At 37.3% G+C, this 27,331-nt stretch overlaps 1 protein-coding gene across 4 annotated transcripts in view; it reads left to right on the top strand.

The window, feature by feature from the left end:
* Positions 1 to 27,331, top strand: part of KIAA0825 (KIAA0825 ortholog) — a 291,172-nt gene that overhangs the window by 34,063 nt on the left and 229,778 nt on the right. For 3 of the 4 annotated variants that reach the window (XM_071581644.1, XM_071581643.1, XM_071581645.1), the window contains exons 3-4: positions 3,314 to 3,482; positions 12,045 to 12,708. In XM_071581644.1, the coding sequence (XP_071437745.1) occupies positions 3,314 to 3,482; positions 12,045 to 12,708 (833 nt within the window). The remainder of the gene's footprint in view (positions 1 to 3,313; positions 3,483 to 12,044; positions 12,709 to 27,331) is intronic. The other variant, XM_071581646.1, reaches the window with a different exon arrangement.

Genomic DNA, 27,331 nt, shown 5'->3' with positions numbered 1-27,331 from the left:
TTGTCAGCAGTTTTGTATTGCTGCTTACAAATAACTTCATTCTTACTGGTCTTATTTTCAATAGAACTCAGATACAAAAAGCTATAGTCAGAGTATGGGAAAAAAAGCTAACAAATATGAGGTGGTATCAAAACCTGTATTATTAGCAATAAAATGTTACTTTCTTGCTTTTTCCTCTGCTGTTGAGGTTACTATTGTAAAAGAACATCAAACATGAAAGGTAGTTACATTTGTGTATGCAAATGAGTTGATGACTGTAAGATAATGGACATCCTAGAAAGAATAAACTGGTGGTGAGATAGGCCTGGAATTCTAACAATCATTTTTTTCAGAATTTTATGAACCCTAACATATGCATTTTACCATGACTGTTACTTTAAATTGTTATAAGCATTGCAGGAACATGAAAGATGGTAAATAACCATTTCTTGATAAACCTCTTTTGTCTCTTCAAGGTATGGTCAATCAAAACATTATTTGCATAACCCTTTATGATATTCTTTTCAGTTAGATTGTATGTAACAGTTAAAAAATTGCAAGAAAAGTTATTTATGGTTTTGTTCAGTTGCTTTTATTAACACAGTAGTGCTGGGGCATCAGCAGTAACCTCATGGAAAGTTTCCATTTTGAAAGGTCAGTTTTGTGAAATAAAGCAAAATAATTCTTTCATTGTGGGAGAAAGTGTAACAATGAAAATACCTGTTGAAATTGTAGTCATAAATATCTTTCTCCAAATATTTTTACTACTCAAAGTGTACAGCAGGGCCTCTGAGACACACATTTTCAAAGGATATAACTGTTTTTTGTACAAAATGTCCTGTTCCTTTAACAGTCAAGCTTTTTAATGAGTAACAGCAAAGTAGTATTATGTTAGAGCTTTTATCTTCAAAACCAGTGGAAATAGTTATTTCATTTCTTTTAAAACAGTCTGTTCTTAATGAAAGTTATGTCAGCTGATTCTGAAGACAGATCTGCATGAATATGAGGATCTTAAGCATAAGGAGCATGAGGTTTAAAGATAATTTCACTTCATAGCTTTGCAGTTTAATTTAACCAATCTCACTGTCATTTTATAGCTGCTCCATGTGCTATATGAAGTAAATTGAAATGTCCTTGTTAGAAATTGAAAGGATTTGGGAGATCATACTTTAAACTTATTCACATAGTAATCTTAGGCAATGGAAAATAATATCTGGAGGGAGCAACCCTCATTTTGATACTGTACTTTTCAAAAGAATGCTGTGTCAATGACAGTGCTTACATGATCAGTTACATTACAGTACTGTTTTAACTGTTGCATTGTAGTTGTTTGTCCATAGGTGCAGCCACATGTAAAGCAGTCTCTCCACATGTTGAGGCTATTTGTAAAAACTGTCATAATTTAATAATTAAGAGTTCCTAGGGGTTCTTATATTGAGACTGTCTCCTTGCAATGTGAGTACCAAATGCTACTCCTCAAAAACACTTCATTATGAACACATAAAGCATAAAAGAACTTTGCTTTAATTTGTAAAAAAAAAACAAAAAAAAACCACAAAGGCCCTCACCTGTAAAAAGGGGAAGGTATTTCAGTGAAATCATTTCCACTTGCATAGTGTTATGCTAGTAGTACTAGCTATAAATAATAGTATCCTCAAGATACTCTATGAGTGTGACTAAAAATTTCTTTATTGAAAAATCATGCTTTAAAAAAAAATCCATATAAGCGTAACAGTCAGATTTCTTTGCTACAGAGTAGTTTTTTTCTTTGAGCTTTTATATTCCAACCCTTGTGTAGAAGTTTGGTGACTGTTCTATTTATGTCTGAACAGTTCCACAGGTTCAAAAAAAAAGTTGAAACCTCTCTGGAAAAAAAATTACTTGAGGGCTGTTAACTTTGCACTCCCTTTGTGTGTATATACTGTGTCAGTTTGCATCATCTGTTTTAATGCCTCAGTTGGTACAAAAAAAGAACTAATTTACTGCATTAAAGTTTAAAAAAAAAGTTACAATTAATGGAAAAGGATTACTGAAGAACAAAGGACTGTAAAATTTATATGGCTTTTTTATTGTACTTTTAAGACTAAAATTAATTAAATGCATTAAACATATTTTTTCACATCAAAATTACGTTTTTTTTCCACAGGTTCCAAACCCTCAGCAAATTTCTTTTCTAAATCAAAGAAATCAAAGTCTTGTTCTCCCTCCACTAATATGAAATTATAAAGTTTTGAAGAGTTTACCAAGAGTAGTGTCTCTTAACATTGCACAATGTTAGCTATTTGGGTATGTTTGAATGAAGCACATCAGCACACCACAGTAAAAGCCTTTGATAGTGTCCCAGGGATCAAGGTGTATGAAGGAGTTCAGTTTCGTCATCCTGAGAACAGTTTTCACAAATTAAAAAGGTATTTTTGTCAAGTTTAGAGTTGGTATTCATGACTAGCTGATTAAACCTAGTTTTGCCTCTATCTAGTCCATACTATTTGCTAACTACATTTAATATTGAGCATTGCTTTTGAAAAAAAAAACATAGTCACGAAATACGGAAAAGTTGTTTTTGTAGAAAATATATAGAGTTAGATTGGATTTTTTTGTTTTGTTTTCATATAAATGAGATAAAATATAAATAAATAGAAATAAAATAGAAATAGACACACAAATAGAAATAAAAAAATTCTGCATATACAGTTCTTGTTCTTGCAACTGTAATAACCTACCAAATACATCTTGTTTCCTAAACAGGGATATGATTCTAGATGAATGTTAAGGAGTGGATAATCTCCTTGAAAACAAACTGTTCTCTTTCAGGTATTCTAATGACAAAACAAGAAAGAAAAGATCTGCTTTTTCAGTACAACTGATTTAAAATTTTTTTCAGCATTTTCTGTGATGTCAGTGGGTCTTTAGAAAGTTTTTAATTTATGTTAGGTTTTATAGAAAAACTGCTGATTGCTAAAGGAGAAAAATTCAGTTTATAGTCTCTGCATTAGCTAATAAAGTACCGAGGACCAGATCTTGGTTGGATGCTGTCTTATTAATTTAATTAATTTATTAAAAAGAATAAGATTATTTGAAACATGAGGTCGTACTTACTCTTGCTGAGGATGGTACCTGAAGGAAATTTATTTTAGCTCTAGATCAACTGCATTTAAATGTTAATCCTGCAAATTCAGGGCTTATTTTTTTGTGAGTAATTTAATCTATGAATAAGAAAGTCTAGTGTTACATTGATTTGAAGTAGTTTTTGTTTTTTTAAATACAGAATATATAAAATGCTCTTATCTCCAAATAATGAAGAAAAATCTTGGTATTTTTGTTTGTTTTTTCTTAGCATAGAAAAATGTCTTAAAGACCTGCAAAAAGAAGTAAATGAAATATGTACTGATGAAATTCTACAAGGCTCAACTGACTGCATTCAGTGGCTAAATAACTGCAATTTTAGTTCTCTCAGACCTTCTGCAACAGACCATGGAGAGCTGATGGAGTTCCTTAGGACCCTGGTAAAATTTATTTATTGAAGACTTTAACATTTGAAATATGGTAGTCTGGAAAATTGAATTGGCTAGATAATTGAAGGATAAATGGCAATAAATGACAGCCTGCAAGTTTATATATAATCTATATATATATGTATGTATGTGGCATGATGTACATGTGTATGCGTGTCAAAACAAATAAACAGTATCCACTGGATACTTTGTCACTTCCATGCTATGATTTAGACCATGAACACCTTTAGGCTAAGATTAGCTGTAATGGCAGAGGAAAATTGTTATAGAGGAAAAGAGTATTATCTCTGGCTAGAACACAAGTTTCATCAAATTGCCTCTTGTTTTTCTAATGCCTAGAACTGGTTGTTGCTTTTTCAGTCACCCTTGAATCCACTGGATATTGAGCTGTGTCAAATGAGGAAGTAATCTCTAGAAATGCCAGGTCTTTAATATTCATGTGATGAAGAAAGTTTTGTCACCTTTTGACAGAGCTGATCAATATGAATGCTGCTGTTAATTAATCACCCTACTCAAAGGTGTCAAAGACTGCTACATGTCCTACTTGATCTAGATGAAATTAGAGAATCCTAGAAAATGCTGACCTATGAAGTCTTTGACTTATGAGGTCTTCTGTTACTCCTCTTAGTCCAGTTAGCTCCTTAATTCCCTCCACAGGTGCCATGGCAATGGTGACCTACTTGTGTCCATTCCCTGCTTTTTCCTTTTCCAAGGTCTATTTAGGCCATATACTGGAACATCAGATGGCAGCTTTTGTTTGGGAAACCCTGAAACGTCCCCATCTCTGGAATATCTTACATAAAACATTATTTCTAGCTCTTCAGCTTCCCAGGATATTACTAACTGCATGACAGTTTCACTGTGAGCTGTAAAATCCAGTTAAGCCTTGAGAATGGTTCTATGGCAGGCTGCTAAACAGACAGCAAAGTGTGAGAAGCCCTAAAGTATCAATTCAAAATAGTTTATCAGGAGAACATTTTTAGAGCGCAGGAACTTGGACATCACTATTTCCAGGTTCATGGCTTCTTAGACAACCCAGCCTGTTGCTTAGATGAGACTACAGATCAAAAGTGTATCTGTATTAGCATAGACAGCCCATCTCTAAGAATTCATATTCACAGTAGATAATCTTTAGTTCCAGAAACAGGTCCACAGTAAAATATTTTCAATAATATTCAGCATTAATGAGATTATTATGATCTAACCTTTCTTAAATGTCTCTCCACTTGTTGAACCCATTACTCAGTTAATTTCTTCTTGCATGCTTGTAATTAAATATATATAATACATCTACAATAACAGCAACCTTCTTCTACTTTAGGACAATATCCCCATTCCTTGTTACCCTTTATTATGTGTATTTAGTTTGTTAGTAATTTTCTATATCTTCTAAGAAGCTGGGGCAATGCAAAGTTCTTTCTGTGCTTTGACTGGGGTGCTGGATTAAGGTTTATTGCTATTCTCATGCATTTGTAAACTCTTGGGAGAATACTGAATTTCTTCATGAAGTCTGAAAATGTCAGTTATGTGAAATTTCGTCCTTCTGTGTACTGTCTTGTAATGTATTTAAAATCTGAATATGTGCACAGACACATCTTTATTAAATTCTGTTCTGCTAAAATAATGACCAGTTCTTTTTTTAACAAAGTCTAATCTTGCTGTATTTGTATATTGATATGTAGTAATTTTAGTGTCATAGAATCAGCCAGGTTGTAAAAGACCTCTGAGATCATCAAATCAAACCCTTGATCCACTACCACCATGGTTACTAGATCATGGCACTAAGTGCCACATCCAGTCTCCTTTTAAAAAACCCCAGGGATGGAGAATCCAACACCTCCTTGGGCAGCCCATTCCAATGACTGATCATCCTCTCTGTAAAGAATTTCCTCCTAACAGCCAACCTAAACTTCCTCTGGCAGAGCTTAAGCCAGTACCATCTTGTGTTACTGGTAGTTGCCTGGGAGAAGAGACCAATCCCCACCTGGCTACAACCTCCTTTCAGGTAGTTGTAGAGAGTGATAAAGTCTCCCTTGAACCTCCTGTTTTCCAGGCTAAACAACGCCAGCTCCCTCAGCCTCTCCTCAAAGGTCTTGTGCTCAAGTTCCTTCACCAGCCTCGTTGCTCTTCTCTGAACCTGCTCCAGTACCTCGACATCCTTCCTGAACTGAGGGGCCCAGAACTGAACACAATACTCAAGGTGTGGCCTCACCAGCGCTGAGTACAAGGGAAGAATCACGTCCCTGGACCAGTTGCCCACACTGTCCCTGATACAGGCCAGGATCCCATTGGCCTTCTTGGCCATCTGGGCACACTGCTGGCTAATATTCAGCCTTCTGTCAATCCAAACCCCCAGGTCCCTTTCCATCTAGCTCCTCTGCAGCCACTCTGTCCCCAGCCTGTAGCGCTGCATGGGGTTGTGGTCAAAGTGCAGGGCCCGGCACTTGGCCTTGTTGAACTTGATCCCATTGGAATCAGCCCATCTTTCCAGCCTATCCAGGTCCCTCTGCAGAGCACTCCTGCCTTCCAGCAGGTTGACACTCTCTCCCAGTTTGGTGTCATGTGCAAATTTGCTAATGATGCACTCAATCCCCTCATCTAAATCACCAATAAAGATGCGAAACAGCACTGAGGTAGTAGTCCAGTTGGTAGACTGTGACAGGTTTTCTTTATATTGTTGTCACTAACTTTCTGGGCTCATAAGGGAACTTTTCATTCTTCTCCAAACCATTGAAAACTAATTTGTATCTTTTTCTCTGGAAGAGTTTTGACTTCATCTTTTGAAGTATTTTTACACATTATTTTTCAAACAGAAAAGTCTATATCAATACAGGCAATGTTTTACGAGACTTGATGACACTCTTCAGAGCTTCAAAGTTCACTTCAGGGACTGTTTTTCAGAATAATACTAAGTCTAAAATGACATCTGCAAGCTCCCTATTTTTACTGCCCTAGTTTAAATTGCAAAGGGCTTGGAACAATCCCTGGATATATAAAAATATTTCTGCTTTGTCTTAAAAAACAGTAGTGGGGATTTGCTTAGAAGATGATTGGATTCATCATCCAACAGCATCAGTTACATTCAGTGTTTTGACAGCTTCTCTTGTACTTTTTTCAGAATATAGGCTTTGAGCATGATTAATAAAAAAAAGTAACACTTAAACTCCAGAAGTCTACCACTGAAGACTTCTCTTCAACACAGTGGTTGGTAAAATCAGGATTTTTGGTTTGCAGCTGGAGATGTACTTTCTCTGAGGTCACAAAACTTTATAGAATCATGGCTAGGCTTCACGAATGAAGACTGGGGAAGGGCACTACCCACGCTTGCTGCAAGTATGCTGGTGGCTAAAAAGGCCAATACGGGATAGGCAGGTCCGGTCACAAAAGGCACAGCAGAAAGTCTCCTTTGGCGATGTTGGCGAGGAACAGTTCTTTCTGCATTGTCTTTTCTCCTCGAGACTGACTCTGCGTGTGTTCTCAAAGATTTTGCGGCAGCTGGTGGCGAGTGCACCATAGAGTACAATCTTCAGGAGGCAGTGATCCTCCATTCTGGAGACGTGCTCTGCCCAGCGCAGCTGCGTTCTCATCAGCATGACCTCGATACTGCTGACCCCTGCCTGTTCAAGAACAGACACATTGGTCACGTAATCAGACCAGTGTTCGTTTAGGATTGAACAGAGGCAGCACTGGTGGAAGCGTTTGAGAAGCAGCAGGTAGTGGCAGTAGATGACCCATGATTCAGACCCCTATAAAAGAGTAGACAGGACAATGGCTCTGTAGACGCTGATCTTTGTACTTTTCTTCAGATGTTTATTGGACCAGACTCTTTTACGGAGTTTTCCAAAGGCTCTGTATGCCTTTGCTAGCCTGTTGTCTATCTCTTTGTTGTTCTTACCGTCTGAGGAAATGATACTTCCCAGATAGGTGAACTGCTGGACTGACTTAAGCTCTGATTTGCCTATGGTAATGTGAGAATGATGGAAAACTTCTTGAGGTGTAGGTTGGTAGAGAACTTCTGTCTTCTTCAAGCTGACTTCCAGCCCAAAAAGCTCAGCAGCCTCTGCAAAGCAGGATGTTAAGCGCTGCAGAGCTGCTTCTGTGTGAGCAACGAGGGCAGCATCATCAGCAAAAGCAGGTCATGGACAAGGTGATTTAGGGTCTTGGTGTGGGCCTTCAGTCGCCTTAAGTTAAATAGGCTTCCATTGGTACGATATCGGATATAGATGCCGTTTTCTTTATTGGGGTCTGCCATGGCTCTTTGGAGCATCATGCTGAAGAAGATTGTGAATAGATTTGGTGCAGGAACCCAACCTTGTTTCACGCCATTGGTTATTGGAAAGGGCTCAGAGAGTGCATCACCATATCTGACTTGTCCACGCTGATCCTCATGTAGCAGAATGATCATTTTGAGGAACTTGGGGGGACATCCTAAACATTCCAGAATCTGCCACAGGCCTTTTCTGCTCACAGTGTCGAAAGCTTTGGTGAGGTCAGTGAAGGTTACCTAGAGACCTTTGTTCTGTTCCCTACACTTCTCTTGCAGTTGTCTGAGAACAAATACCACGTCTGTGGTGCTCCTATTGGCTCTGAAACCACACTGGCTTTCAGGTAGACGTTCTTCTGCAATAGTGGGTACTAATCTGTTCAGAAGTATTCTTGCAAGGATTTTACCAGCAATGGAGAGCAAAGTAATACCTCGGTAGTTTGAGCAGTCTGATTTTTCTGCTTTCTTCTTGTACAGGGTGATAATGATTGCGTCACAGAGATCTGATGGTAGTTCCCCTTGTTCCCAGCTATGCACAACAAGCTCGTGGAATTTGGCATGGAGTGCTTGACCTCCATGCTTCCAGATTTTGGGTGGAATTCCATCAACCCCAGCTGCCTTGCCAGTTTTCACCTGTTGTATGGCCTTAAGTGTCTCTCCCATAGTAGGGGCTGCATCCAATTCATTTTTCACTGGTTGTTTTGCCATGTGCTGAATTGCTGAGCCTTGTACTACACGGTTGGCACTGAAGAGAGTCTGAAAGTGCTCAGACCATCGATTCAGGATGGATGTTTTATCTATTAGAAGCATTTGACCATCTGCACTGAGTAGGGGGCTTTGAACCTGGTGTGTGGATCCGTACACTGCTTTCAGGGCCTCAGGGAATCGTCTTTGCTCACCCAAATCTGCGCATAGTTGTGTCTTTTCTGCTAGATTGAGCCACCATTTGTTCTGGATGCCTCAAAGTTTCTATTGGAGCTTAACTGCATGCAAGACGAAAAGCGGCTTTTCTTATATGGCAAGATGGCTGAGCAAGGCGTGCTTGGTGTGCAGTTCTCTTCTTCTTCAACAGTTCCTGGATCTCTTGATTATTTTTGTCAAACCAGTCTTTGTTTTTCTTGGAGGAGAACCCTAAGGATTCTTCAGAGGACTGCAGGATGCAATTTTTAATATGCTGCCAAAGCACTTCAGGAGAGGGATCTATGGGATTATCTTTAAGTCCAGTTTGAAGGTTTACGTGGAAGCTGTCTCTCACTGTGGCTGTTTGAAGATTGCTGACTTGGAGCCTCCTCTTTGTAATGCTGCCCCTCTTAGGTTTGGGCTTGAAGTGGAGGTTAAGTTTGCAACGCACAAGGCAGTGGTCTGTTTGACATTCTGCACTTGACATCACTCAGATATGACGGACATCACCAACATTTCTCTGTTGCACTAAGACATAGTCAATGAGGTGCCAGTGCTTGGATCGAGGATGCATCCAAGTTGTATTCAGACTGTCTTTTTGTTGAAAGATAGTGTTGGTGATGGTGAGCTGCCGTTCTGCACAAAACTCTAGCAGGAGGTGTCTGTTGTTACAGTTTCCAACACCATGTTTGCCCAGGACTCCTTTCCAGGCTTCAGAATCCTTACCTACTCTGGCGTTGAAGTCACCAAGGATTATGATTTTATCATCTGCAGGAACCTTTAGATGAGGCAGCGCAAGTCAGTGTAGAATTTTTCTTTTTCTGCAGGGTCAGCTTGGAGCGTTGGGGCATATACGCTAAAAAGAACAACATGTTTCTTGTTGTGTAGAGGGAGGCGTAAGGACATAATGTGATGGGAATGACCTGTCAGCAGATTTTCAAGTTCGGAGACAGTAGAGTTTTTAATCATGAAGCCAACTCCTGAAAGGTGTCCTTTGGTTTTGGGTTTGCCAGACCAGTAGAGTGTGTAGCCAGCACCATGTTCTTTAAGGCTGCATTCCTTGTGGTGACAAACTTCACTGAGAGGAGCAATGTCGATGTTGAGCCGTGACAGTTCATGGGCAATTCGAGCAGAATGACGCTCAGGACGTCCACTATCCACAGTACCAAGCATGGTTCTGGTGTTCCAACATGCGAGTGTTAGTTTGAACACACTTTTGCAGGCAGGTGTATGCCTCTTTGTTTTTGTTTGACATCATAGAAGATGCCGGTTGGCTGCAGTTAAACAATCGAGTGTGGAGATGAGCTTTGTTTAGGCCACCTTTTCCAGACCCCTCTCCATGTGGAGCAAGCAGTGCTGTCCTTAGAAAAGGCTGCTTGGTCATTCAGGATGCTGCCTCAAGAGACTGTCACCTCTGTGGTCAGTCTCGAATGACCAATATCCTGAACCACCTGCATGCAGGGTTGTGTCTGCGGCTTCCAGCTGCTTCCTATCACCTGCCGTTTTCAACCCTCGCTTGTTGCTACAGGGCTTTGCAATGTGGGTGAACCCTTCAAGCCTGCGCAGTAGATTTTTTAGGTGAGGCACAGCGTGCGCAGAACTGGCCCCACCCTTTACTCCTAAGGTTCTTCTGCCACAGCCGAGCAAACTTGGACGGTGACAGCAAATACCTTAGTATGTAGGTTTGGTAAGAGTAGCCTTCTCTTAGATGGAGGCCCTTACAGGGCTAAGGGAGCTCCATCTGCCCGGGTTTGGAGTTAGAGTTGTCCTTCTCCTAAGGACAGTTGCCAGAGGGCTAGCGAGCCCATGCTGCCTGTGGACACACTTTGTCTGACTCTTCAGCTGCAGTCTGGCATGGGAGACCCTACTGGCAGCACAAACCACCACCAACATAGCTCTCAACCTCGTGAGGGCACGCAAGCTTCTCCCCCGCAACAAGGGGGTGTCCCTGGAGAAGGCTTTATAGAATACTTCAGCAGATAATATAAGAAAGGTCAGGATTATGTGTATGCCTACTGATACATATGATTTAAGATTTTCACTAGGTGCACATGTTTCTATTACGTGTGCATGCTTTTATAGGATGGTATTTTACTGATAATTTCCTTTGTTATTCTGTCTGCCTCATAATAGACGGCAATAGAAAGGTTAAACTCTTCCTCCATAAGATCACAACAATTTTGTAACATCCAGAACAAAGAATACAAGTTGTAATTTTGAAAATTTTTGTGACTCAAAACCATAATTATCTGTCGAGAAAAGCTTGCTATGGTGGAAAATATGAATATTTTTATTTGGCAATTGTATTTATCAAATACATACTCAAATTTGAAGTATCTATCACTCTTTCAGGATGGGAACAGAAATAAAACTAATAATTTCCTCAAATACTGCAAATTAAATAAATCAGTAATTCTGAAGTGGAAGACTGCCAACAGTTTCTTTAGCATCTTTGCTTTATAGGATAGAAGACCCAGATAAAGGATATGAGTGGAAAGAATTCTCCTGAAGTGGTTTACCACAGTGCTTTTCTCTGTTGGAGAGAAGCACAGGAAGGTGAGGGAGCAAGTGAGAGGGCATGTAGATCCTTATTCACTTAGGGCTTGCCAACTGAAAATTACGAGTACCACCAATTTCACTCAGTTTTCTTGTTAACTGTGACAGCAACCTGTTTGCTGCGTGACCTCTTCAGTCTGAAGCATCTCTAAGGTCAGAAATCCTGACCCTGGACCAAGAGAGAGCTCTTCAGACTAGAATGAAGTAGGACAGCAAATGCATCCATTTCACTTGCTTTGCTAACTGACTTCCTTCTCCACCCCATATAGTGGAGCTGTATATGGAGGTTACTATATTGTTTATTTATCAAATCTGCATCTTGGTTTGACAGGATAAACGGCTTCTTATTCTTCTGTCCTGTGTGATCTAAGCCTCTTTAATTCACAAGTTTTTGATTTCAGTTCTTTAAGAGAATCCTGGGAAGACTATTTTGTCCTTAGAATGGCCCTCTTGAGGGTTGCCTGCTGAGCTATAGAAAGGGACCTGTCATCTTAAGTAATTTTTCATAAAATTTTCTTTCAAAGATGTATGTGTGACCAGAACAAACAGCCTGCCAAGGGTTGCCCTTGAACTGTGGTCTAGAACTGGTTGAGGAAAGGTATTGGGCATATAAGAAAGATGGCAAGGGGAATATGAATTATTGGCAGAGGTAAACAAGGAAATTAATTGGCACATAAATCCTGTTTTCCACAGGGTTTATAATTTCTGTTGTATATATAGCAATTTATCTCGTTTGCTGGTAAAACAATTAGTATTGGAAACATGAAGATGTTCATTTAGTGAAGCAGAATTAATAAAACATCTGTAAAATACTGTTGATTTACCTTTTTTAGCAAAGTTTGCTGAAGAATGAGCAAAATCAAGAAGAAATGGTACTTCAGTTCCTTCAGGATCTCTCTAGTCAGTGTGGCGTCTCATTTCCCTGCACTCCAAGTGGGACATCTTTCGAGTTAACGTCTTCCCTTCATACCATTGTGGATGATTCAGGTATGGATGTGAAATCTCTTTGGGATGATGTGAGATTGCATCTTCGACAATTTTTAGTAAATAGACTGCAAAGTCAAGAAGAAACAAACACTACTGCTTTGCAACAACAAATGGAGTTTAAAACTCAGTGCATACAACAACTTTTGTTTCTTTATCCTGAATCAGAAGTCTTAACGAAGTATCAAAATATGCAGAATAAACTGGTTAGCGATCTTCTACAGAACTGTGTTTTGTCTAGTTGTGGTGAAACAAATTTTGATAAGGTAGTTCATGGTTACCAAAGTTCCATACCCACATTATGTGCAATGATAAAAGAGGATCTGTATATACTGAGTGGAACTATTGATCCTTCTTCATCATTGAAGTTTATTAATGAAACTTACCTGGATACCATCACAGAAGAAATGACAGCTCTTCTTGAAAGACTTTGTGAGCTGCAGTTCAAAGAAAATGCGCTACATAAAGCAAACAAGGTTTCAAAGAAGCATAAAGGAACAATTCATGCTGTGGGTTAGTAGTTTTATTTTATATTCTTTGTAGTTAGATATTATTTTAATCATATTACTTTTTTCAATACACTTGATTATTTTCTATGAAGAGAGAGACCTGAAAATATTAATTACAGCTTTGTTTTAACAAGTTACTGCAGTTGAATTCTAGACTGTGTCAGAATTGTGATGTAAAAGGTCTTAAAGTAAGAGAATGTAACTTATGCTTATGTAATTTGCAAAAACCTCATTATAATTCATTGGATAACACTGTCAAGTCATAGTAATTTTTTTTAGCCTACCTTATTCCCATTGCTGAGGTATATGATTGAATAACAATCTAGTATTTAATCCAGGTTTAAATAGACACAAACTGTTCAGTCTTCTACCCCTACTTCTTTCAAATTGTCAGACATTTAAAGGAGATTATTGGGAAGACTGAGCACAATGTCTGATGTTGTGTATTTCATACTTTCTGTTTACAATTTGTAAGTCTGATGTGCTAATTTCCAAAGGGAAGAATCAGCACTTAAAAAAATAATCATACGAAGTGGAAACTTGCATGACATAATTGTGTGATTGTATGTAGTTGCTTTTTCAATGCAGAGTTTTGAGCATTGCTCTGTCCAGGAGCTGTTTGTTTAAAGCATAGCTTTCCATAAAGAGAAAGTGATTTGCAGACAGAAAATACAAAATTTACAGTCATTTGAGAAAAAAAACTTTGGGTTGTGCAACATACAAAAAAGATAAGTGAGGTGATGATTTATCATATCGATGCAGAAGAAAATGACGCTTGAGAGTTTTGAAATCAGCATATATGCTAGTGCAAGTCAACTAGAAATTACAGTGGAAAAAATCCCAGAGTTAATTTTTCAACAGGAGCTGAAATATGGAGGAGTATGAGGAACATATGAAAGACCAGGTAAGAGAAAAGACATGCAGGCAAGTTGAAAGGATGAGAATATCAGCGTAAAGTTGACAGATTAGTGGGATGGTATGTTGGTGGGACACAAGGAGAGGTAGTATCAGAGTGGAATGAATCAGAAGAAAGGTATCTTTGAATTACATAGTGAGATGGGAGTCAGTGAAAAGACTGACTCAGTCAGAAAAAGAAAGACCTGTAGGGAATGTGAAGTTTTTAACTAAATTTTAAGATAGATGTGCCTTGTTAAATTTTTGTACCAGCACATCTATCAGGACAAATTTTCAGTGCACATTTCTTTTGTATTTTCTAAAAAACAGAAGAAGGTGAAAATAAAAAATCTTAGGAACCTTCTTGCAACTTTAAAACATTTTCTGCAAGTAATTTGGATTTTAAAAAAATCTCAGTATTTCATAAATATGAAAGCAGATTTTAATTTTTCTTGAAAATACAGTAGAAGTCAGGTTTGGAGGCACAGAATCTGTCCCATTAGCACCAATAAAATGTGTTTTGAAGTGCCAGTTGTTAATACCATTTAATCCTCAAAGTTACTTTCTTTACAGAGCCTGTTGTGTTCATGTCTTCATATTATTTTACTTCAAGAAGGGTTGTATGGGAGACAGGCATTGATTTGCCTATGGTCTGTCGCAGTAGTTTGTGGCAAAATCAGGCTGCTCTAGATTATCTGTGGTTATAAACTGCAGGCAGCCAGTCTATAAGGCATGAACAGTGAAGTCAGCAGGCTAGAGCAAAATAGGAGGTCAGAGTTGTGTAGTTTTGAGTATGGTTTGTTTTTTCATTTTGTGGACATGTCACAGCTTGTTATTAGGCTATTAAGGGTTATTATTATTCTTAATCAACTTAAAAATTATCTTTGTATCATTGCTAAAATAATTATTATTTAGTAGTTTATTTGAGCTCACGTGTGAAGAGTCTTTTCTGGAAAGAGATTTCTTAAAGTGTTTGAATGTACTCCATTTGCACCATGCTAAGTCAAAAAATGCATTTTTCCTGTGGAATTAAAGTGTTCACAAGGCAGTTCACACTAAAATTACTATTTGGGAAAAAATACTGCAGCCTAACTATTTTAGGAGGTTTTAATGGTAGACAAGTTCTTAACATCAAGTAGCTTTTCCTGCTTGGAACTCTAATTAAATTCTGACACCTTTTCTGCCCTCCCACAAATAAGAGTGGAAGTCTGTATTTTTACATAGGTTAAGTTAAAAGACAGCTTTATTAAGTTGCCTTGACAGTGATAGCCAGTTTGCCAAGTATGAAAAAACTTTGTGCTGTAGTATGGACAGAAGGAGAGAAAGAAAAGAGGTTTTTTCCTTAGCTGAAAGACAGACCAGTGTGTTTTTTACTTTATATAAAGGGCCTCTGCCAGAACCACCAAAGCAGCACATTTCAGAACAACAAAATTGTCTAGGGCATTCAGTTGGGACTGTTACCCCAGAGGTGATAAAAAGGTTTGTGTTTGCTTAGTCCAACCTCAGGGTAATGTGTTTTTTGGTTGATTGTTTATTGTGGTTTTTTTCATAAGAACTACAGTAATGGATCTTACTATGTAGCAGAGGAAAAAAATAACAGAAAGTAATTAAACAGTGCCAGAACCTCAGAAAACCTTCTATAGACAACTTTCTTCTGTTGGGAAAATACAGATACTCTATAACAAGCTGTAAACAGAGTTTTAAATCTTTAAAATATTTCATATATGACAATCTATTTGTGAAGTAAGGAATTAATGTTTTTCTTTTCATATTGTATTAGAACAGTTATTTGTCAAATACTGTAAAAAGATTGTATCCATTTATCTCTCATGGTTTGAGAGAAAAGCTCTCAAAATGGCATGTGAAAAGAAGCAAGTTTTTTTGAATTCGGCATCTTCAATTGCCAGCTCTGGTGGAGGCAGGTGGTTTTATGTTATAGCTTGCTTCTATTCCCTGTTCCATCTGTGACTCCTATTACCTTTAACAGTGCAGGATTTAGCCATTGGTATTTGGGCCAAGTTATTGTAGAAGGTTTTCATATAACATGAATTACAATTTCTCTGCATACTCTGAGCACATAATTGATGTTTCCAATCTGCTAAACTAATATTGAAGGAATGGTTCCCAGCACCTCCAACCCAGAATATTTTGGGTTTTTTTCTGGACTTTATTGTTTCAGACTTCCTATCATATTAATCATATGTCTTTCAAAAGCTTATGTAATGTTATGGTATTTACAAATATACTAAAAACATCTGCTAACGTACTTAGCATGGAAAGAATAACATCTGGTTTTCAGCTTATCTCTTATAATTTTTTGCTTCAAATTCCAATGTGATATTTCTCAGAAATTATTTCCTGTAAGTCTGTATATTAAATGTGTATTGTACTTTTACTTTTTGAACCCTTTTTGTGCTTCTTTGCAAAAATGTTAAACTAGTTTAATTGGTCATTACTAACCTATCTTAATTCTTCACTATTAGATGAAGAAACAGCTACTCTTATGAGGGATAAAGCATCTTGCAAAGAATTGTAAACTCTATGAAATTTTGCAGTTTATGTGTTAGTGGAAGGTTTTATATATAGAGAGCGTGTATATCCATATGTAGACTAATTAGCACTATTTTTTTTCCTTTCCTGTGCTTGCAACTAAGCAGAGATTAGAGCTCTGAGTTTTATCTTTTATGACATACTCAAATTCATTGGTTTAACACTTTCAAATAGTCACACACTTTCCAGAGACCCTTAAACATTTCAGATCCCAAATGAAATTTGTTTTTAAAATCTGAGGCAATACATTGTGTGCTCTTAAATATCCCTAGGATATTATTTTTAAGAATATTATTGCAAAGTTGAGGTAAACTAAAGTCATGCATATTTGACTGGTTTTAGCTACAAAGTAATTAAACACCAGCGATGTATTTTAATATTCATATTTTACACTCTTACTGCAGTATGTCGTCCTGTTACTTACATGTCCAGCAGGTTTCCTTTCTCTTTTCCTTCTCCAGAATATAAGCAGCTTCCTTTCTATTCCAAATATCTATTCAAATGCAAACTGTGGTTTAAATTATGATACTGTTAATTTATTCTTTTTAACTATTCATGAGTTTCTACAGAATGCAGTCTATTTGTGGAATACCTAATGTGAATTTGTTGTATATTTAAACTTCAGTAAAAGGAGTTAGTATTATTTAGCTGAATTTGTGCAGTAGAGTTGAGAGCAAGAAGAGAAAAGTGCTCTGGAGCAACTTGTTGAAATGAAGACAACTTTGGGATGTTAAATTTAAGCTATTTTGAACTCAGTTGTCCTTACACATTTCCAGCAATTTGTTGACCTAACTTGAAATGCAAGTTTTGGATTTTGCATATTGGACTGGTTTTAACACCACCAGGAAATTAAACTCCAAATAAGCCACTTTCCTTCTCCTACCCCTTCTGGTAAGGGAGGGACAAAAAAAGGAGAGACTATCAGTTGAGATAATAGTTCAGTGAAAGCACAAAGCAATGGAATAAGACGCATACAATAACAACAGCAATATTAATAGCAAAAGTATACAAAAAGGAGAAGCTGTTTCACCCACAGAGAGGTACTACCAGGAACAAAAACAAGATGGTGGATGTTCCCTGCAGGATGCATCCACATGATTTCCCCAGAGAAGGGTAATACAGTGGCCATTCCTGCACGCAGCACCATGTGGTATTCGGAACAAAGGCAATATGACAGGGAAGTTCCCATAGCTAATGCATCCCACTCTTAAGCTAATGTATCACACCTCTCAGCTGATGTGGTAGTTTTAGCTAGGCCTCAAATTAGCAGGCTCAGAGAATGACGTAGATTAGGAGAGACAGGTATCACCTGACTTAAGCAACCAAGGAAATATTTCATACCAGATGGCGCAAACCCAAGATACGAATACAGGAGTAGTAGGTGTTCACTCAGTTCCATCATGGCCGAAGTAGGGGCAAGACATGTAGCTGCTGTCTTGCTGTGACGGCCCTGCTGCTGCTGCTGCTACTTGCATTTTGTTTTGGTTTGAGGGAAGTAGAAACATTTTGTTGTTATACTTTCTGTTTCATCTGGGTGTCTTTTGGGGTGCTTACAGATCTAGAGTGATGGAATATGTTTTCATTGGGAGGTAGAAAATTGTTGTTATATCTAACTTACGTAAGTGTGTGTTATATTGTAGTTTGCTTTTCTCTTTTCTCTTTTCTGTATAAATATATATATAGTTAGTTTAAATCTAGTTTCCAGAGGGTTTTTTGTTTTACTTTCTCCCTTTTTTCGGCAGGGGGAGAGGGAGGCTCTAACCCTCTGTGTTGGGCAGTTGGCATTTTGCCAGCTCAACCCAAGACAGCTGAAAACAACAAAACACAGGGACTTGTGAAGAGTTTCTTCCTAACATATAATCTAAACAACTGCCCAGAAGCTAGGTTGTCTGAGTCAGGGTCCCTTAGTGTTTCTACTGAGGCTCAGTTCCACACAGGTACCCACACTGCCATTTCTACCACTTCACTGCACTGTAGGTTGATCCTGTTGCTCATCTGTGCTTCTTCCAGCTTGATTTGGCAGGATACCTTTTCTCTCAGTTGGATGAGCTCAGCTGGGTCGAGGTCGCCCCCACTGCTGGTCTGTTCTCTTCTGGCAGCTTCCCTGCTGGTGCTGTCAATTCTGCGCTACGGTCAGTTGTTTTTTTGCTACTGTCTTTTCAGCACCAAAGGTCCATAGTTGTGCTCCAGGGAAAATGGAAGAAGTGACTGACAGAGTAGTAGAGGAACCAAATCCACAGGGGTTGATGCTGACATATTCCTAGAGGGCAGCAACATGGCCTACTTCTGGTAAGGGCACTCTTGTCTTTTCCTACTGATACCACACCTCCCATCAATGAGATGGATGGTATAGAATAACTCACTCACACCTATACCACCCCCCTCTCATAACCAGAATGTACATTTAACTTAAGATTTCTTCTTTACATTAGTGTGCATATGGCTTCATTTCCCCTCATTCATAATTTCTTCTCTTTGAAATAAAGAACTTTAGTTTCAGAATTTTTTTATCCTTCCATTTAATTTAAATTCAGTTAGCTTGTGATCTATTGAAGCCACCATTATGGCCTACAATCAGTGTTCTATGATCTTTGTCTTATCTATCAAAAATATGCCTACAATAACATTCATACCTTCTGGTTTAGTGACTGTGTAATAAAACCCCCTATTATTCATGTCTAGGAATATTTAGGTTTTGATAACTTTAATATAATTTATTCTCCCCTTTGTTTCTGGAAAGAATTCCAAATTTGGATTCATGTAATTAATATTTGTTTCTTTGCACCTTTTTGATATTTTTGTGCAGATTACAATTTATAGCAGATAATTTACAGTATTTATGCTGTAGTTACAATTGGTTTTCCATCATGTTTTCTCATTTCTTCTCACTGTTGAAATCTGGTTTTTTAGAAGTATTATGATGAAGGGGGAAAGCGTCTCGGTCACTTGTCTTACTGCTGTTCTGCCCTGGAAAGTCCTGTTGCATCTTTCTGAAGTGCTGCTAAGGCATACTAATAGAAAGTAGACCATATGAATTCCAGATTATAATATCCAGTATCACTACCTGCTTCTGCAGTTTAAATTCATTCTATTGTCTAGGTCCTTGGGCAAATTTTCAGGTTTTTATATCTCTAATGTCTTGTTAAGGACCAAATATTTAGAAATAAAATATTTTAAATACTGAAAATATTTGAAGTTTATTTTCATTAATTTAAACTTTAAAATGTTTCAAGTTCCACGTAGACATTGTAGTGACTTTTAGACATCATAAAGACAAAAATAAAGGAATGATACCAGAAACTGAAACTTCACCCTCCCTGCTTTGTAGCACATCCTTCTCTTTCTTCTTATTCCAGCAGACCCTCAATAACCTGTTCATCTCTTCTTGTGGACATGCTGGTTTTACTTCTGTTTGTACATGACAACAATATCTTTATGTACTTTCATTATATTTCTGCCTGCTTGGCACTTTTTTCTCTTTTCTATGTCTGATCTCTCTGTCACTCTACAGTTTGTCTGGTAACACAACTTTTATAGGAGCAGGGCTTTAGGGGCCTGTATGAAGCAAAGACATGGAGCACTTGGTGGAAAGTGGTACCTGTGTGCAAGTGAGCTTTGCAACTATTGACTCCTTGAGATGCATGTATACTCACAAAATGGTTAGGGTTGAAAGGGACCTTAAAGATCATCTAGTTCCAACCCTCCTTTCATGACCAGAACACCTTCCACTAGATCAGGTTGCTCAGAGCCACACCATCCTGGCCTTGAACCCTCTCAGGGATGAGGTGTACACAGCTGCTCTGGGTAACCTGTTCCAATGCCTCACCACCCTCACAGTGAAGAATTTCTTCCTAATATGTAAGCTAAAGCTACTCTCTTTCAGTTGGAAACCATTGCCACTTGTCCTGTCACTCCATGCGCTTGTCAAAAGTGCCTCTCCAACTCTCTTGTAGCCCCTTTAGGTACTAGAACAGGCTCTAAAGTAGTCTCCCCAGAACATTGTCTTCTCCATGCTGACAACCCCACTCCTCTCTGCCTGTCTTCATACATGGTGATCTATGGCACAGTCTTCCCCATATCTTACACAGGTAGAGTGAAAAAACGTACAATTTCCATTAATGAAAAATGAGGAAGTAACAGGTATCAAGTAAAACTATAGCATTTTTCTCTTGTGCATGTATAACCTTCACAGAAGGCATGAGAACAACAGCAAAAATTATTACGTCAGGATTGAGTAAAAATGCAGATACAATTATTACAATTTTTTTCTATATACCAAAGATTGCTAATTTTTTATTATGAGCCAATCAATATTGAGATATTCAATAGATTTAATTGTCACCTATTTAAAATACTGGAGCAAATAGTTGGTGGGAATTTATATTAGGAAGTTAAAATTGAAAACCAGTGGACATACAGAGATGGTGCAGATTTATGAGGTTGTCTTCATTCCTTGGGAAACCTATGAAATTTTGACAGCCTCCTGTTACTCAGGGGAAACAAAATAAATATCCTTGAATATAATCTAGGTAATATGTTTATGGCTTCTTTGTCACATATTATTTACTTCTTATCTTTGCAATATTGTATTTGATTTCTTCTAAACAGTTACAATAAGTGGAAATATTGGTAGTGCTGAGGAGAAAATAAAGCCATGTCTTTGAACATGCAGAGTTGAAGTTTTAATAAAAAAGAAGTACTCTTTTAAAGGCCACATGAACACAATATTCTAGGACCACAAATGTGTTTCTAGTGGGAGAATGACATTTTTGTGAAGATTACAAAAGCATTAAGCTTGTTACTGTTTAAGTGTATAATAAGGGGTAAGATAACAGTATCTCAGTTACTGAGATATGAGTTGAACAGACAGAATTTCAAAGCTGGCAGTGTGCCTGAATACCTTCCATCTTTTTAGAACAGTTACTTCAAAGTGCTTATTAAGCCCGTAATATGAAGACGAGCAGGGAAATCTCATTATTGAATCTTTGTCATATTAAACATATGCCTATTCTGGAATTTTATTATCATTATTGAATCTTTGTCATATTAAACATATGCCTATTCTGGAATTTTATTATCTAGTTTATTTAATGAAAAAAGTAAACACTATTTTTAAAAAATAAATTTTTAAATATTTTTAGACATGCAATTCTTGAAAGGAGCATAGTTTCATTCTTGGTTTGTTTGTATGGGCTTTGGTTTTGATTTTTTTTTGTTTGTTTGCTGTTTTTGTGGGGTTTTTTTTGCTTTCCAAATGTCCATGATTAGCAAAGACCAACTATCTTCCTTTATGCTTTCACAGCACACCTGCATTTTCTTCTTCAACCTGAAAAGAGCCTTTAACTCACTATCCTCTCTGTTGCATTCTCTCACAAATTTAAAAGATTAAACTGATTGATTCTCTCATCTGATACTTTGAGAGTGATCAGAAATCAATTTGAAATTTATGTAGTGTAGTTTTCTGTTTAATAATAAATAAAGGGATGTTTAAGGAATGCCTGCTATTATGATAATAGCAATATTATGGTAATTATATTATGATATTATATTATCAATATTATGATAATTTTCAGAAAATTATTGGATACCATCTGCTAAATTCCTTAAATGGACCCATCATTAATTAATTTTAATTTAGAGATTCATTTATTTGTTTACATTTGAATAGTTTAAAATCTCATTGTCTACCAGGAACTGCAGTGCCTAATCAGAATGTCTTGTAATTTATTAGAGGATAGGTGTGGTTTTGATAATTAAGAAGCAGATTGAGTTTCTGGTTTCAGGGCAAATTGAGTTAGGTATCTATGTATAAACTGATTTTATTAGACATGACTACAGAGCACTTCATCCTCAGAGCACTTGAGGAAGTTTGTAATTTGTTTATCAGAGTTGTAAAGTAGCTGTATGCTATCATGGAGTCAGATTGATGAGATAATGTGCTTGAGATTACAACATGAATTGGATGTCAGAGTGTGTAGATGTTCTTTTTCTTCAGCCTGTGTTTCCAGCAGTGGTCTATCCTTTCTTTCATCCATTGGTCAGTGAATATGATTTGCAAGTAAAGGTTTAATTTTGACGAACACATAATGTTAGCAGAGGACCTAAGCATTTGATAGCCAACATCTAGCAGCCTAATATAGAATCAACCTTCACTATGAGATGGAAACGGATCTCATTTTACTGGGAAGATGTTATGGAACAGATTGATTAAAATTTCATGTGTAGTGAATCTCTTTTAAAACATTAGTGTGGTCTTCACCTATCTTTAATAGCTGGCAATAACATATCTCTCTCTTATCACAGACATACTCTGTTTATTAAATATATGCAAATACATACATGCTTATCATGTTTGTACTTAAGTTTAAATCCCTTACATCACTGCTTTATCAGATTATGCTGGAACGCCTGGGTTTCACTGGAACTAGCAGGGAGCTGCAAAGCAAGACAGATGTTTAAAAACCTTAAGCTCTTGGATAACAGTTTGCATCCTTGTGGTTTCCTTTGCTGCACTAATAGTTTTTTCTGTCAGTTTCAATCAGCAGAGCGCACATGTGATCAGTGTATCTGATAAACTTGTCAATACCTTTTAAAAGCAGGATTCCCCAACCTATTCAATTCTTCTCCCTCCCTTTCCTTTTTCATCATTTCAAGTTTCATCTTGGAAAGACAGAGATATGTCACAGGCAGATATGTATAGCTAGCTCAGGCTACAACTAATTTGTGCAGAAAAAAATTAAATCAGAAGGTAAATTATTTCATGATTGCTCATTCCCAACAGAGCTGGGCATCATTCTGAAGAAAATACCAAATAATTGATTTCAGGCCATGTCAGACACATGCAATTCCCTTCTCTAATGGCTATGTGAGTGAGCACTAGGCCTCAGGGGTCATCAAAGAACTGAAAATAGCTTAGTGCCAGGTGTAGCAATAGAGACTGATCACATAGGAAATGAAGGGGCAATAAATGCAATCTAGAGGGGAAATGTGCTTCACTTGGAATTTAATGTATTGGCTTAGAATCTGGTGGTAAACCAGGCAACAGTTATTTACATTTCTGTCAGCATCTGCATCTGTTCTGCTTTGTAAATAGTGCTTATCTTTCAGTCAGGAAATGGTGAAATCAGTAAAAACTGTTAAGAGATTTCCTTTCTTTTTTATAGTTCATAAGAAATTCACACCACAAACAATGTAACCTTAGATTTATAAGAAACATATTAACAGGGTCAGAATATTTTAGGAAATTTTTATAGCTTCTTGGGTTTGCAGTAATTGTATCTGTGTGACTTGAACATATCTTGTAGCCTATTCAAATCAAAAACATGCTAGTATGCAGCAATGAAGATAGTTTTTTATAATTATTTTAGGTGCTGTGCATAGAAGACTGCTGGCACTGTTCGTAATACTTTAGTTCTGTGTAATACCATGTATTACATCTGCTATGCTGAAATACTGAGTTCCATTTTACAGTATGGGGAAATTAGTGATCATACCCAGTAATATTAATTATTTAAACCTAGCAGCTGCATTAAAAAACATACACCAACATGCAGTTTGAGAAAACTGTGAGCCAGATGTCCATAAAAATTGAAGATGTCATCACTAAATGCAAATGAAAGAACAATACAGATTACATACAAGCCCCGTTTAGGATCTAGTGTGCAGATGAATGCTGTCGTAAAGGCAATATTGTTACAATACTTACAGTGTCACTGAAAAGTTAATATCATTGAGAGCTGAGGAACACATTATTGTTAATGGAATTTATGTAAGTAACTCCTTGTTCATTGCTTTGAAAATTTACCCCTCAAAATACCTCTGTACACAGTGATTATCAGCAGCTATATTTGTGTTGCTTTTTATTAGGCTATTTTCAGATTTTAACAATATGATAGTTCTATTTATTATGTATGCAGGTTGTAGTTAGACTTTAATACTGAACTTTTTACATTTTATTTTCTTCCTTATATAGCCTTATTGGATGAAATCTGTGGCATTGCCTTCTTGTGTCTCTTATAGAATAATATTGTAGATCCTTCTTATATAAAATTGAACCTTTTAAATGGGGCATATTTAATGTATTGGGGAAGGAATTTATAGTGTTAGTGATTTTCAAGGGTTTTAGACCCTTGGTTCCTGCTCAGGGACAAATCCCCACTGTAATCACTGAAGAAAACAATCATCAGGTTGCTTTCCAAGGATTCCATTATGAGTCTCAGAAGCAGTTTGGCTATATGGCTCTGTACAGGGAGTAGTAAAGGCTAATTAGTCTGAGATCAATGCTGTCACAGTGTAGCTATTGTTGAACACCCACAGCCACCTCACCTCTGATGCAGGGATTTCTGTACTACACTTTACTGTGTCACATGTCTGGATGGGCTGAAATATTTGGAATTAGCCATTCAGTTTTTGAGATATTGTGAATTCAAAATGGTTTAAAATATATATGATGCTATGCTCATTACAAAAAAAAAAGAAAAATAATGACAAAAATTATATTAAACTTGCAGGACTCATTCGTACACTTTTTGTTATGCTTTTTGCGATTTTGGAACACTTTTTTAATGGTTTCAGGAGCTAGAGTTTTGAGGACAGAATCACTTTGAAACTTGCTATAAAATCACAAATTAGCAGGTGCACAGAGGTCGCCTAGATCTATCTCAGCATTTTTTCTCATGTTTCTTCATTTTAGAGGTGATGAAAAATCCCTAAAAGTGGTAAGATAAAGGCAGATACCTTGCTTAAGTATTTATGAGAAGCTCAGGTACTATGATCAAGTGCTTTGTGGAATGTATGTCTTTTCACTCTATGTTGCTTGAAAAATGCTTTTATTAACTCCTAGCTTTCTTAGAATTCATATGGACACATCTGAAATTCATCACTGGCTAAGTGAAATTCTACGATACCATCTTTTTAATTACTAAGATCTCCCATGTGGTCATGTTGTTTTCAGAAAATATTTTTATATGCAAATATGTAAGGAAAATTGAGATTCAGTGTTTAAGACAAAGGGCATCCCCACCTAATTTAACCTTGACATTTGAATGACATGCTGATTTTTTGTTAGAATTAATATTGAGTAGAATTAGCTTTCTAGCATTCTGCTCTGCATTTGCCACTTTTTTGATATCATGAGACTTGGATGAGATCTGAACAGACACTTGAGATCCAATGTAGTCTGTCTGTTACCCTCAGTTTAGCAGGATGGTTGATCAGCTATGTCAGAGTGCTCACTCCTGTCTCCTGAAGACTGGCATGCTTCTGTCCAGCTACAAACAGCCCAATGGTCTCTTAACATGGACTGCTCTATTCTTCAATAAGAGTAGCATGTCCTTTAGATCTTCAGAAAACTTCTTCAATTTCAATCCATTCTGCTAAAATGAAAGGCCAAACTTAAAAATAATTGCCCCTAGTTTCCCTGATGCTGTATGACTGTATCAGCTGCTTTGGCACCAGCACACAAACCTTGCACAAATTTATAGTTATTCAGTATTGGTTTTACTTGGACCTTCTTCTATAAGAAAAAATTTCTAAGAGTAACTTTGTTTGGGAGAACTTCTACTGTCTGTCATTTGATCGTTGTAGTGGTAAATCAGCCTGAAGAAATTAAATGCCTTTTAAGTCTCCTTTGTGTGACAGGAAGTCAAGCATACAGATTATCTAAATGCAGAGATATTAATTGCATGAAAGTTTGGAGCTTATTCCTTTGCTTCCTTCCACTTTTGTGTAGTGAACCATCAAGATTTACTTACTTGCTACAAATAAATGCAGTGCATGTTTAAGTGAGTTCAATGAAATTTTTTTGTCTTTAGCCATTCATCTCCCTCCTACCCCCTAGAAGGACTACAGTCTAGATAGTAGAAACCTCAAATACTTTCTCTTCTTTCCTTCTAGCAAAATAATTGTGCTGTGGTGATGCAGAAAGACAGTTTTCCAGAAATTACCTGTTGTTCTACGGTTTTAGTCTGAAAACTGAAATTCCTTAAGAGCTATGTAACAAAGCCCCAGTGCACTGGAGGGCCTTAATGGCCCTGGCCAGTTTCTTCAGAGGCCTAAACTAGAGCATATCTGATTGTACTGACTTAAATCTATCTGCTGGCAGATTCAGCCTTTAGAGCAGTTTGGAAATCATCAGTGTAGGGACTGGTTTGGTACAGCAGTATTTTTGTGATTCTCATTCTTCAGAAATGGAAGCCTGACCCTATGTTCAGGAGCTCAGAACCTTTTTTCACTTTTCAATGTTGTTTAGGTTCTGATCTCTCCTCTATTTAGAGCAGTATTTGCAAAATTGGTCTGTTGGCACATTGGCAAAGGGTGTATGATCCACTTTTCTGCTCTGCAGTCTCTGTACCTTTCTGTAGCCTCTGTACCAGCCTTTCTGTCTCTTTTCAGAAATTCTTCTCATGAGGTATTTCTTTAACAGGAGGTCAACATGTTGTTAGGAGACACTATGGAGTCCTGTTGGTGTTTGCCTGTACTGAAAGATCCTACTGCAGTTATTTCCTTGTACAAGGACTACATATATTGAAGTCAGACCTGCAGAAAAAGTCAAATTTAGAAGAATGATAGCAAACTGCACGTGGTTCAGGAAGGAAGTTGGTTTGTATCATGTAACTTTTTCCATGCTCCCTTCCATTCTGCAGTTAGACTGGAATGCCATGGCTTGGCTGGTTGAGATAAGGCTCATGTACTTTCAGTCACCCTGCATATGGTCCTCTGTGAATAGAACAGTGTGCTAGCAACAACTACAGAACATTTTCAGCACAGAGGGATGCTTCTCTTGCCATACAGTGTCACCTGGATAAAGAGATTAAGTTAGTTTTCTGATCTAACATCGTAAGTCATAATCTATTCTGCAACCTTTTTAGACTCTGTGAATATGGCTGATTTTTCTCCAGATGGGTTGATGGAACTAAGATTTGGTTGAACATATATCACAGTAAGTCCTCATGTCTATTTCATATCTGTCCACATGGAGCAATCTCCTACAAGATTTACAAACCTATTTTGAGATTTTCTGTCATCTCATTGTCTGCTTAGTTCTTGGCTGTTACACAGTTTGTAAAGATTTCTGTCCTTAGTTGTCTGGTCAGAACAATGTCAGAAAAGAAGTGCCTTTTCATTCTCTGCTGCTAAAAAATGGACTGTGATATGCTTGTTCAAGCAGCCTGGTCAGTGGTCTT

The sequence above is a fragment of the Pithys albifrons genome, chromosome Z (genome assembly GCF_047495875.1).
Source record: "Pithys albifrons albifrons isolate INPA30051 chromosome Z, PitAlb_v1, whole genome shotgun sequence".
NCBI classification, from domain to species: Eukaryota; Metazoa; Chordata; class Aves; order Passeriformes; family Thamnophilidae; genus Pithys; species Pithys albifrons.
The sequence above is the reverse complement of the archived record's forward strand: the minus strand, read 5'-3'. Positions and strand labels throughout refer to the sequence as shown.